The sequence below is a fragment of the Aulonocara sp. 'chitande type north' Nkhata Bay genome, linkage group LG18, assembly GCF_057382095.1.
Source record: "Aulonocara sp. 'chitande type north' Nkhata Bay isolate Kocher_YH1m ecotype deep benthic linkage group LG18, A_spYH_male_GT1.1, whole genome shotgun sequence".
In the NCBI taxonomy this organism is placed as follows: Eukaryota; Metazoa; Chordata; class Actinopteri; order Cichliformes; family Cichlidae; genus Aulonocara; species Aulonocara sp. 'chitande type north' Nkhata Bay.
Genome location: NC_141361.1, coordinates 33245226 through 33259650, shown reverse-complemented (window position 1 = coordinate 33259650; position 14425 = coordinate 33245226). Strand labels below are relative to the sequence as shown.

The 14425-nt window shown below is 41.2% G+C and overlaps 1 protein-coding gene across 1 annotated transcript in view; it reads left to right on the top strand.

Annotated features, from left to right (window-relative positions):
• The window catches only part of LOC147309022 (caveolae-associated protein 1-like), a 34458-nt gene extending 21326 nt beyond the window's left edge, over positions 1–13132 (top strand). The window contains exon 2 of the mRNA XM_086270745.1: positions 10186–13132. Coding sequence (XP_086126871.1) covers positions 10186–11064 — 879 coding nt within the window. The 3' untranslated portion in view covers positions 11065–13132. The remainder of the gene's footprint in view (positions 1–10185) is intronic.
• The last annotated feature ends 1293 nt before the right edge of the window (positions 13133–14425 follow it).

Sequence of the window (14425 nt, the reverse complement as noted above, 5' to 3'; positions counted from 1 at the left end):
GCTCGTTATGACTAAACTTGCAGAACGTTTTAGTTTATAGCATTTTTAAAATCATCATCATCATATCCAGTACATGATGGTGCATGAAACAAGCACTTATGTATCAGGAGTCTCTATTAATAACTACATGGTAACGACCAGCTGAGTATGATGGTGAGAGACGCCAGAGATTTGATCACCGTCTTTGTTCTCTGCTGCATTTAGTCTATCCGGTCGTTAAGTCTGACGTCACTAGCTGTGTCTGGGTCTAAACTCCGCTGCAGGTCCATATATCAAACGATCACTATGGCATTACTGAGAGTTGAAAAACTGTCTAAAGTCTTTCATCTTTAATAAAATGATCAGCGTTCTGCTCTACCAGGTGTAACAATTGAGTTTAACATCCAGGCATCCATGAAAACGGAATTTATGACATTTAACGGAGTTAGAAGTTAGCAGGAAGTTAGCTCGCTAGCTTCTATCTAAATACAATATAGCATGTCCTGACTGCGGGGTTTTAGAAACAGATTCAAACGTACAGCTCTGTTATCACTTCCAGCATAAATGAAGACAGAAAACTAAACAGCAGTGACGTTTGTAGGGTTACTGAAGTTGGGCTAGCTGGTATATAATGATGTGCTACGTGACCGCTAGCGACACAGCTATGTTAGCATAATATAAACAAGCTAACTTTTTTCCCACTCGATAAAAGTTAACGTGAGTGTTCTCGGTGGTCAGGAACAAATGTAATCGCATGGCAGGATGCTGTAAAAGGACCAAACTTCAGCCAGGAGAACAACTGAGATAATCCATCCACAACACGAGGTTAGTCATTCATATACTGCAGCATGGGCTGGGCTGTAGTTACATCCTAAGGTTTTAAAAACTGAGCTTAAATAAATGATTAGTGGTAATAAAAGCCGAGGGAGGTCAACAGTGATCACTGACTGTTTTAGGAGCTTTTTGAGATTAAATAGAAGAAAATACAAAACATTAAACATGTTAACAACACAAAAGCCATATTAAACGCAGACTACTTTAGGCCCGGAAGTAGGATTCGTCACATCATCACTTAACGACCGGATAGGAAGACAAGACTTCAGTGATCTGGGCGATATTCACAATAAAGCTGAATGCTAGTGGGACGTTATGTGTTCAAAGTATGTGAACAACCTATATGAGAACAAAGCAAATTTAAGACAAGTGCAGTGGACACAGCAGGAGCTGCCTTGTAAGAAGGCACCAGACATAAAGAAAAACCAAACAAAGCACAGCTATTACACTTAATGTTCACTTAAACCACATTCAGCTACATTTACCTTTCAGCACAGCCCTTTACCTGCCTTACATCTGCACTTACAAACTGTTTATTTGATCTAATATGAACATGTGACTGATGAAAGCCAAAGACTATGAAAATTAATCAGAAATAGAATAACTTGGCCAACAACTGGCACACAATATTTGTTCAGTTGCTCTGGAGCTGTTATGCCAATCTGACTCATTGCACAGTGATCCCCGTCTGACCACGTGGTACCTCAGGGAGGTACTACACTTTGGAAAGGACAGAGAGAAAGAAAAGAAAAGAAAAAAGGGAATTTGGAAAAGAAGGCTGGTGCTGCGCTCCAGTGCAACTCTAGGCCTGGTGACTCATCCCTCTTCTCCCTCAGGGACCTGCGGCATGCCTTCACTTTATATAGCAATCTGTATTTCTCTCTCTTTGGTCCCATGTCTCTGATTAAAGGGGATGAGTGGAAAACAGGAGGAGGAGTTTTATGCTCTTTCTGAACATCACTTTTTCCCATGGCATTCAATAAGAAATACACACACACACACACACACACACACACACACACACACACACACAGTCTAATAGGGTGTTCATTAACATTAGACTGATGTGTGCATATTGTTACATTCAATAGAAAAAGATATCAAGCGGTTCATGGAAACTATCTGTTACAGCATGTTAACTTAGAAATAACACCTCACTCTTTTCTAAATGATGAACGCTGATTTATAAATGTTTTATGAAACTGCAAATATTTGATGTCTCGTGTTAAATGAGCTTTGAGCTGCGTGCACAGAAACATTTCTCCTGCAGAGAAAATACAGTTTTTTACAGACGCTAGGACACATGTCTCAATACTTAGGTCACTTTTGCAAAACTCTTCACACAATCCTCCTAACTGACCGTCAGCTTGGCAAAGCAGTTCATTTCACATTCAAAATGCACTACAACTACCAAAACACTTCATTCAGGTCTCAAATAAACTCATTCTTCCAGAACACTAGCAAAGGTTGACAGCCGACAAACACACTTTGTCACCCACAAAACAATGACCTAAAAAACACTAACAACATGTAGCATTACACAGTGTTTTCTTGTGTAAAACAAGGACACATCTCTGTTTATAATTTCAATATATGTTACTGGAATGAATCAGACATCATGCAGAATTCGTTAATATTTGTTTATGTATTTTTATTTTTTTGCACTAAGTAATCCCAAAATAGAAAGTCAAAGTCAAAAGTCAAAGTCAACTTTATTTGTCGATTCTGCCACATGTACAGGACATACAGAGAATAGAAATTGCGTTACTCTCAATCCCTAGATAAATAGCAAATGAACATTTAAATATATTTAAATATAAAAGTGATTAAAAATGCAAGTAAAATAATTAAAAAGTAAAAATTTAAATAAATAAAATTTTACATATAACAGAAAGCTATACAATATACAATATAATGGGTAAGTGACATTGAGTGTAAACCAGGCAGAGTAGTGCAATTAGGCAAATAGTGCAAATGGAGATTTAGTAATGTACGGTAAGAGAAAGTGTAACAACAAAGTCTTATGAGTCTTATACAAGAATTTGTATACACACCATCCACTGATACACATACAATAGTAATGCTATTCTACTCCATTTCTGGCTGGGTCCATGTTTACATCACAAAAAAACCTATTCAGCAGTTGTCTCCTTTTGTAATGAAATTGAAGGAGTAACATCTGTGCAGATGTTCATCTACAATGAGAATCAGCTGTGGCTGGTTAAACTGCATTTTTAGATTTAAAATATGTTTCAATAAAATATTGCTGTTGGATTTTGCTGTCTTATTCAGTTTTGCATTGTGTTATTGTTTTGGCCATAAGTTTAACAGTTTTGAAAACAGTATGTAAGCACATGCAAAATGTCCTGTACATACAAAGATTTTTGGCAGTTGTTGTGTCTGAGTGAGAAGATAATTCATGAAATTTGAGAGATGTAGTCATTGAATGCATTTTGTGCCAAAACAATGATAACTGGTCCTCAGTTTAGCCCACATAGACTTCTGTTGTGCTCACTGTGTGAGGAGTTTTGCAAACGTGACCTAAGTATTGAGAAATGTGTCCTAGCGTCTGTAAAAAACTGTAACACGAGACATCAAATATTTGCAGTTTCATAAAACATTTATAAATCAGCGTTCATCATTTAGAAAAGAGTGAGGTGTTATTTCTAAGTTAACATGCTGTAACAGATAGTTTCCATGAACCGCTTGATATCTTTTTCTATTGAATGTAACAATATGCACACATCAGTCTAATGTTAATGAACACCCTATTAGACTGTGTGTGTGTGTGTGTGTGTGTGTGTGTGTGTGTGTGTGTGTGTGTGTGTGTGTGTGTGTGTGTGTGCTGCTGAGATCAGCTGGCTAATGCTCTGTGCTGTCAGCAGAACTGTTTTTGTTTAATGATGAGTGTGCACGATGACTCCTGTGCCACGGTCCATCTCAGTGCAGCTCTTTGGTCAAGCATTTTCCTTTGTCATGCTTTTCCATGTGACTTTAACTGGTCTGATTTCCTTTTTCTAGGACACACTGTTAAATCCAAAAATCCAAAAATTGTTGGGTTTCCTGGGTGTAGCCAGCGGGGTCCATGGTAGCCATGGCAGCAATAACAATGCCCGAACAACTACCTCAGCCAAGTATCTGCCAAATGTGTGTGTGTGAGCTTCCTGCTGCAAACTGGATACAGTTACAACATTATATCCTTGGAGATAAATCTGTGCATGTGCACTTCATGACACTATTGTTGCGTCGTAGTTTGCGATGACAACAAAAATCATTCTGGAAGCAAAGATTTCCAGTTTCACCACCAAAGTGCTGAATTGAAGTTGTGTTTCCATGGTAACAGGGACGAGGCTGACTGGAACTATAATGTTTCCAGATAAAAGCAAAACAATGTTTACTAGTCAGGAGCCGTAATTTGTGTGTGTGTGTGGTGGGGGGCGGGGTAGGAGCACCATGGAAGCTTTCCACTCTCACACAGCAACCACTCATCAGGCTGATGCAGAGCGAGAGGAATCCGGCAATAACACACCCTTCTCTGTTTCTGTTTTCCTGTTTAAACTCTAACCACCGAGAGTTCCCCTACTGCTGTGGAAAAGCATGTGTGTGTGTGTACCTGTGTGAGCAGCATGCATACTCTACTGTACTAAGCTCTAGGAGTCCACATTCCATTACACACACACACACACACACATTCAGGGGATTTTCCAGTAAATCCAGGAAAAAGGGGAATCCTCGTGATACAACTGCTGATGCAAAGAGTAACTGAGGGCAGGCTGAGAAGCAAGCGAGGACACTGTGTGTGTCTGAGTGTTTTCTGGGGGACTGACATTTAAAGAACAACTCACAAGCCAACTGTCATGGAAATACACATTTTGTCTTGCTACTTTTTCAGATCACATGTTTAAGAGGAGCCATTAAACAGAAATGATTTTTGTCAACCTTCTAAAGTCGAGAATTGAAACGTTAACCTCATAACACCTGTGGCTCATGGCTATACTCACAATAGGTTTGACCAAGTCTAAGCATGGAAACAGTCATGGAACACTGTGGAGCTTTAATGCAGTGCTTAAAACTCAGTGCATAGTTCTGTGCAGCAGGACCAGCAGCTTCAGCCTCATGAGTTAGTTCATGTTTTGAGGTTACAAAAATGTTCAGTTGTTTCATGGTAACTTCTACTGTAGTACTAACCTGCTCTGGAGGATGAGATGTTCAAGAAAAGAGATCAACTTATACAGAACCAGCACCTGTGACCTATCAGTCCTCAGGAAAATAGCAACTCAGATAGCAGGAGGATCAGTTTATACAGACTGTCTCCATACAAGCAGACACCTTCCCACCACACCTCAGACGATTTGCACTGACATGGCAACAGTGAATGACTTTAAGCAGATTGAAGCTACTAGGAGTGAAATAATGTGAAGTGGCAACATGAAGTCGGGGGAGCCGAGATAAACCAAGCCAAGCGACTGGAGCAGCCAACGAGCCCGAACACTGTTGACCTGTTGGTGAATATGTTAGATACATTTACAGTTTTTTACAGACGCTAGGACACATTTCTCAATACTTAGGTCACGTTTGCAAAACTCCTCACACAGTGAGCACAACAGAAGTCTATGTGGGCTAAACTGAGGACCAGTTATCATTGTTTTGGCACAAAATGCATTCAATGACTACATCTCTCAAATTTCATGAATTATCTTCTCACTCAGACACAACAACTGCCAAAAATCTTTGTACGTACAGGACATTTTGCATGTGCTTACATACTGTTTTCAAAACTGTTAAACTTATGGCCAAAACAATAACACAATGCAAAACTGAATAAGACAGCAAAATCCAACAGCAATATTTTATTGAAACATATTTCCAATCTAAAAATGCAGTTTAACCAGCCACAGCTGATTCTCATTGTAGATGAACATCTGCACAGATGTTACTCCTTCAATTTCATTACAAAAGGAGACAACTGCTGAATAGGTTTTTTTGTGATGTAAACATGGACCCAGCCAGAAATGGAGTAGAATAGCATTACTATTGTATGTGTATCAGTGGATGGTGTGTATACAAATTCTTGTATTTTGGGATTACTTAGTGCAAAAAAATAAAAATACATAAACAAATATTAACGAATTCTGCATGATGTCTGATTCATTCCAGTAACATATATTGAAATTATAAACAGAGATGTGTCCTTGTTTTACACAAGAAAACACTGTGTAATGCTACATGTTGTTAGTGTTTTTTAGGTCATTGTTTTGTGGGTGACAAAGTGTGTTTGTCGGCTGTCAACCTTTGCTAGTGTTCTGGAAGAATGAGTTTATTTGAGACCTGAATAAAGTGTTTTGGTAGTTGTAGTGCATTTTGAATGTGGAATGAACTGCTTTGCCAAGCTGACAGTCAGTTAGGAGGATTGTGTGAAGAGTTTTGCAAAAGTGACCTAAGTATTGAGACATGTGTCCTAGCGTCTGTAAAAAACTGTAGTGCAGACACACACACACACACACACACACACACACACACACACACACACACACACACACACAAGCCTCTTAGTGAGGACCTTCATTGACATAATGTTTTCGGTAGCTTCTTACCCTAACCTAACCATAACCTAATTGTAATCCTGACACAAGTATAGTAGAATGCAGATTTTGGTCCTCACAAAGATAGCTAGACAGGAACACACACTCACACACACACACTCACACTCACACACACACTCACACTCACACTCACACACACACACACTCTCACACACACTCACACACACACACACACACACACACACACACACACACACACACACACACACACACACTCACACACACACTCTCACACACACACACTCACACACACACACTCACACTCACACACACACTCACACTCACACACACACACACACACACACACACACACACACACACACACACACACACACACTGAGAGGTTGCCAATCCTTACGTACCTCATTGGTCTATTTTCCGTGACTCTGAGTGTGCTTTCCTGTCTTTGGCACAGCATCCTCACGGAGAACAATGTCCCATTAAATTAGTAGAGTCAGGAAGTCAACACACCAAGGTGACTGCCTGAACTTCCTCCTGCGCTCTTTCCATGTACTTTAGACACACACACACACACACACACGCACGCACGCACACACGCACGCACGCACGCACGCACGCACGCACACACACACACACACACACACACGCACGCACGCACGCACGCACACACACACACACACACACACACACACACACACACACACACATCTTTACCAAACTGATAGACCGTTCCTTTTAAACTGGTTTAAACATCGTCGTAGATGTTTGTAAAACTTTGGCGCAGACTCCTTTTTATTTACTATTTTTCTTTGCGACACGTGTTGCATTGACACTTGCACGTGTTGGCGCCGTCTCTCGGTTTGCAGCGTTCTGAGCAGCCGGGTTAGGACGGTTGATTTTGGGAGGGTTATCTTTCTCCATCCTTTTTTCCCAGCTTCCTCTGGCCTCTCCTCTCACAGCCATCTGTTGCCGTTCGTTTCTGCGGGCTGTAAAAAGTGCTGGCCGAGCACTCTGGCAGCCAATCACAGCGTCCGATTGCGTGTGTGTGTGCGCGCGTGCACCTGCCGTGGCCATGTAAGAGCGTGTCATGCAGGAGCGGTGATACACTCAGAGGTCAGTGGAAACACGGCGCGCTCGCTGCCAGCTGTCAGCGCTCTCTCGCCACGTTCCACTCGTCCTTTCTCTTTTCTTCTCCTTTTCTTCTTCTTTGGTTTTGCTTCATGTGCTGTTTTCATTTGCAGAGACGTGAAATCTGTGCAGTAAAGTCATCGCGCTCACGTTGTCAGATCTGTGTTAACGACCACATAAAGATGGTTGAGTTCCCTCCGGGTACTCCAGCTTCCTCCCACAGTCCAAAGACATGCAGTTTGGGGGGGATTAATCCAAATTGCCCATAGGTGGGAGTGAATGGGTGTCTGTCCTTGTGTGTAACAGACTGGCGACCTGTCCAGGGTGTACCCCGCCTCTCGCCCTATGACAGCTGGGATAGGCTCCCGCGACCCTGAGAAGGATAGGCGGAAGCGAAAGGATGGATTTTCAAATCATATACGAGATTTCATTGGCTTATAATTATTGATTTATTGATGTGTATATCTCTTCCATGTTGATAATTGTCATTACTTGTATATCGCTCTGTGCAGTTAGATCTATAATGAATTTGCAGAACAAAAAAAATCTTTAGAAGAATTTGTTTGTAAAAATTAGTGCTGCTGTCCTGTGATGGCTCAGATGGTGTCCTAGCCAAAGCAAAATACCTTCTCTGCCGGCTGAAAGGATCCTGATGTTCATTTGTACGTCATTTCTTTAGAGGATTTAAAAATATTCTGATTCTGATAGATAAAATATGTAAAAATGTCATTACAAAGATATGTGGAATGACCCTTTTTTACTTAAGCACCTATTTGTGCTGTTGATGTATGTGATGAATATGGGTGCAAACGGCAAAAGAAGCATGTTGGTTTGTATAAAACAAAAGCCCATCCTGGAATCTGGAATACCAAATCTACTGTTTACTGGGACATGCAAATTATTTCTGGAATAATAAATGGTGTGGTGTCATTGGAAGGAAGTGTACCTGGGAGTATTTTAAGTGTGGAGAGATCCAGGCTCGAGGTTTAACCTTTCTTAAGTGATTTTCAGCACCCACTGCATTGTCCTTGACTTCAATATAAGACACAATGAATTGTAACTAGGCAGGTATTTTCCAGCACCCCCGCCCGGCAGGAAAGCCAAAATCCTTCATCTAAGGTCAAGTTTACCCAAGATACTGCAGCACAATACCTCAATAAAACCACGAGAACAGAACACAATGGATGCAGACCCCCCCCTCCTCTACATGCTCACACTTAGCTCTCAGTGCTACCTTCCAGCTAAGACTTTGATGCTATCATCTTCCTGCGGACCAGATGGTTTTCCACGACTCTTAGAATCATCCCATGTGTGCAATTAGTCGTTTCATACGACAGCAGAAAAGCATCTCCACTTTCCTCACCTGACCATCCCCCATCCCTGCTAGTCCTTTGTCCCGGCCCCACCGAGTTCCTGTTTTGACAATAAAGGCAGTGTAAGGGGAGACAAACACACAATACATACAGCAAGTACTACATTCAGTACACAAGGTACATGTCTGGAGCCCAGTTGGATTCAAAGTTGCCGTGATGGAAAGAGGAAGACCCCCGCCCTCTCTTCCATCCCTGCATTTGCAGGCCAGAGTGCTGAATTTATGAGAAAAGAGAAAGATAGGCTCCCTTGGCTGGAATGTTATTGAGAAAGGGAAGATATGGTGGGTGGAAGATGGAACAGAGAGGGGAATGAATGACTATGGAGGCGAGCGTGAAGTGTTTCTATACAGGAATGCTTTACAGGGCGGGCCAGGGTCAGGCGAGGCAGGTCACACATACAAAATATTCCAAACAAGTAAAGTTCGGAAACTGCAAAGCTCACCAGATGCAGAGTGATAGGACCGCTATTCCAGAATGTTGCCTCCAGACAGTGTGCTAGAAGTCACGAGGTAATAAAAACCACAATGGTTCATCTCAGAAGCAAATGAGTGCAGAAATAAGAATCCCACTACCTCTCCTGCTGAGAGGTCCCGTCTCTGGAGGACGATGATACAGAGTTTCCAGGTTAACACGACATGACAGAGAATGAGAGCATGCAGCAGCCTGCAGAGACAAACATGGTTCAACCACAAAACTTTAAATGTCCCGGAGCACTCTCCTCCCCTCCGCATGTGTGTTAAGCACATCTTAATGATGTCAGCAGAAGGGTCAGAGTAGCTTTGTGCGCACACTGTAATTATGTTGTTTGCCCCTTTTGTCACAGCTGACATCCCACACAAACGTTTTCCTTTCATTCCTCTGAGACAGCTTCATGTCTTTACTCAGAATCGTCTCTGTTTATGATGGCCTCTAATGGCTGCACTGTGTGGAAAACCTGAAGTGAGTCACACGGCTCGGCTTGGTTAGCCTGTGAGTACTTGCACACATCGACAGAAAGAGGAACAATGCACAAACACACATAAAGCACTTCATGATAGCAGAGACATACCACTCCTTTTACCAATACTCCTATCCTAAAGCTAAAATTTGAATTGTGACTTCACCACATTAATCAGTCTTTTAATCCTGTATGAATCTGGATGCACCAACCAGCAGAACCACAACGCTGCTCTGGACTGTGATATGTAACAAGACACACTATCAGCCTTAAAATGTGATAATATGTCAGTAATGTGTTTAGCTACAGTACGTTAACAAAACCTCTATCAGAAGAAATAATGTCATGATTTATGCTCTTTTCTCCACAGGATGAAGTGAAAGTTCCCTCGAAACTCAACATTTCAAAATCCATGAAGGTTTCCGAGTCTGTGTCGGGAAGCAGAGGAGGCAGTCTGCTCGAGCTCAAAGAAGCTGTGGAAGAGCCCGGAGAAGAGGGAGAAGAAGGAGAAAAGGCAGACAAGCCTCACGTGGACCTCTCATCGGACGAAGAGGGTTTGGAGATCGAGGAGGCCATGGAGGAGACTCGTGCCGAACGCATCAAGCGCAGCAGCCTGCAGCGTGTACAAAACCTGAAAACTGTTTTCTCAAAGGAGAAGATGGATAAGACCAGAGCAAAGACCAAAGAGAACCTGGAGAAGACCAGACAAAAAACCAAGGAGAACCTTGAGAAGACCAAGCAGAAGACAAAGGAGAACCTGGAAAAGACAAGGCAAAGAACCAAGGAGAATTTAGAAAAGACCAAGCAGAAGACCAAGGAAAACCTGGAGAAGACCCGCCACAACATTGAGAAGAAGATGGGAAAACTCGGGACACGCATGAGCGTCAACCCTGAGCGCAAGCAGAAGATGAAGACATCCAGCGACAAGATGAAGAAAGCCTTCACACCAGACCATGTGGTTTATGCCCGGTCCAAGACCGCCGTGTACAAAGTGCCCCCCTTCACCTTCCACGTCAAAAAGATTCGCGAGGGTGCTGTTGAAGTGGTTCAAGGCACTGAGATGGTCGAGGTGTCACAGGATCCCGAGCCCTTCAGTGAAGTGGACGCGGAGGCTGAGGAAGGAGGGGTGGAGGTGGAGATGGAAATGATGAATGGAGGTGGTGATGAGGAAGAGGCTGATGAGGATGAAGAGGAGGACAGCCACGATGCTTTGCAGGAGCACGAAGACAGAGACAGAGATAGCGATTAAAGATATAAAGCAGATGCTAACAAGATCATTGTTAGCATTAAGATTAAGATACCACAGAAAATTATGAGGCTAATTACAACCTGGGTATCATTATTATTATTATTATTTTGATTTTGGCCATGATTCCTGCCAATTAAGACAACATTGTGTTCACAAAAATGCTTTCTGGGAACATGTAATTCTCAGATTATCCGACAGGTGGTGCCCAAGACAATAATTCAGCCTAAAAAAAGTGAGCATTCAAACAGATTGTAATCATTCTCTGCAGCAAAACAGAACAATTATAAACACAACCAAACTAAGTCAGAGCTTTTGCAGGAGGCCGGTGATGTCTTTAACTGACCTTTGGCTCTGTTTGCATCTCACCTACATGTCTGCCTGCTTCAAAGCTCCACTGGCCCTGATTGTTCTGCACTCACAGTCAGAGTCAGTCTTTGTGTTAGGATTTTTAAAAGTAGCACCTGAGAACAGAGAGGAAACCCTGGAGCTATAACCATGAAGAGTGCTAACACATTTGGCTTTTCAGCTCTATAAGGTGATCATCTACAGAGGCCCCTCCCCCAAAAGGTCCTTTTTATGGACCACGTGCTAAAGGCTGCGCTGTTATTAAGACTACAACAAGTTATATTTTTTCCTTTATTTGATTACACATTATGGCTTAAGAATCACTATCCAAAGGAATATGTGACATTCCTCTCAGATTTCCAAAGGTGGAGATGATCATGAGCAAAGACCAGGATAAAGGGGAGAAGATGAAAGTTTGTTGTGAGCAGGGCTGAATTATTCTTAGAAAGTGTCCCTTTTTCCTTTGTCTGACTCACAGCTGGAGAAATGTTTGTTTAAAGGATGTCGGGCTGCAGATTCCCGACTGATAAATGATAAATTCACAGAGTAAATATTCACGCTTATCCAGAAATATCAAGTATCACACATGCTATGCTATTCCTTCCACCGTCTCTACTTACTAATGTTATAGTATTCTGCTTAATTTACTCTTTACTTAGAAGCACAATGATGTCTGTTACCAAGTTATTGTTGAGTATTTGTGTATTTGTATGTGATCACATTTTATATCAGGCTAATGTTCTTACTGCTGACAGACTGTAGTAGACTCGCTGTGTCTTTGTTGTTTTTACAGAACATTGTACGGCCATTTCTCCCAAAGAACAACCGTTATGAAAATGAAGGTAGTTAGGTCCATTACATTTCTTTGAGTGATCTTCTCCTGTGTTGAAAAAAGTCTTCTGTCATTTTTTATTGTTTTTTTTTTTGTTCAAAAGACCGTCTGATATGAGTTGGGTAAAGAAGCTGCCACAAGGACCAACGCATCCTCAGCTTTTACAATCACTGTGTGCTCTCTGGAGCTTTTATGTGACTGCTGCAGACTGACACTGACCCCTAGTGTCTGGTCATTTCATCATATTTTCCTCTACACGTGTGTTCACCAATAAAACCAACAGCTCTTTTTAAAAGTCAAGAATTTATGTTGATTTGCATTTGAATGTTCTGCTCTGACTGCATCTCTGTAGCTCATTCATCATATATTTCTACAGGTGTTCTGTGGTAAGGGCAGGGGGCGTGGCCAGAAGCCAGAAGGCTACAAATACATGACAAATGATTCTAAGAGAGCTTCATGTAACTGTTCCCAAAGGTTTCTGCAGTGTTTGTCAAAGCTTAGTTCCCAGAGTCATCACCATTTGCTGTTCATCTTTGTATATAATGTGAATCACAGCCAGTGCGCTGCTGCCTGCGCTTCTTCCACATTTACATGTCAAACAATTGTGATGTTTGCACAGCTTGCAACAAATGACATTTATATGTAAGGACGGCTGAAATATTTTAGCATTGTCGATGTGCAGCTGAGACCTTTGGTGATTTGATGCTCAAACCACCAAAAGGGGGAAACAATGCCATGTCTGTGAGAGCAGTAACAACATGCAGCTGCACTGAAGCCTGTGCCAATGGAACAAATGTTCTTTACACTTAACCGTTTGCTTGCTTTTGTTTCCTTTGTAATGTTACTTTGCTTAACCACTAATGATTTCATTAAAATGCTATTTGGTTCACAGCTTCTTTGTCTTTATTGAACATTTTCTGCTGCTCTTGTATTTAAAAACGACTAAAACATTGATATTACAGAATTTGAAATGCAAAGGCATTTATTCATATATATTATATATATATTATATCCTGTGTGTGAAAACTTTGCACAATAAATTAGGACATTTGTTTGGTCAGTGACGTCTTTGTTGGGAGATGCTTCTTAGCCTGTTAATTTCCCCTTAAATGGCGCGTCACTGAAGGGAGAATGCATTCGTGAGTTGAGCAGCAGAGGTGAGGATGTCGGTTGTGCCTATGAAAAACTAACTTGCCAAATCTGCCAAAACAGAACATACATAAAAAGGCACATTTTTCTTTATACATGTACAATGACAATAAAGGTCTTTTCTATTCTGTTCTATTTTTCTGCTACTGGCTCTTGTTTGGTGTCGTTTATTGGATTGAAAGATTGAAGTCTGAGGATTTAACAGTTTATTCATTAAACAAACAGAAGCATGTAAAAGGAACCATCAACAGCTGCAACATACTCAAAAATAATCTGTTCTACTTCACTGAATGGGTTTTATTATGCCACCATATTTCCATCTAAAACATTAAAAAATTGTTATGTGAACATGACAAACGTTCACTGGTTACATTTTACAGAGTTCAGCTATTTAGCTCCAGTAAATCCAACAAGATTGATGTTAAATTAGCGCAATAAAATACTCCAGAGCAACATTTTACATAACATTTTCTTTCTTGTATCAAATTTTATGTACTTTGTGTAACAAGTAGTGTTATTGTTAAATGAACTTATAGACAGAAGATATTACAAATATCAACATTGTAGTTTCAATTAGATTCGTTTACTCAAATAACAAAATTGACCACCGATGAATGACGTCAGAGTTAACAGCATCCAACATTATTGTTAAAACTAGTTCTTCCCCTTTTATCTTTCAACCTGTTGGTCTTTTATACTAAACTTTCTTCAGCTGTTGTCTACATTCCACAGAATTACTTGAGCATCACTTTGTGCTGAGGATGTCTGACACTGTCACAGTTGTACAGACGAATACAGATGTTGGTAAAGCAAAACACACACAACAAAATCACAACAAAAGTCACCTCAAGGCGCTTCATAGATACAGAGAAAAACCCAACAATCATATGACCCCCTATGAGCAAGCACTTTGGCGACAGTGGGAAGGAAAAACTCCCTTTTAACAGGAAGAAACCTCGAACAGAACCAGGCTCAGGGAGGGGCGGGGCCATCTGCTGTGATTGGTTGGGGTGAGACAAGGAAGACAGGATAAAG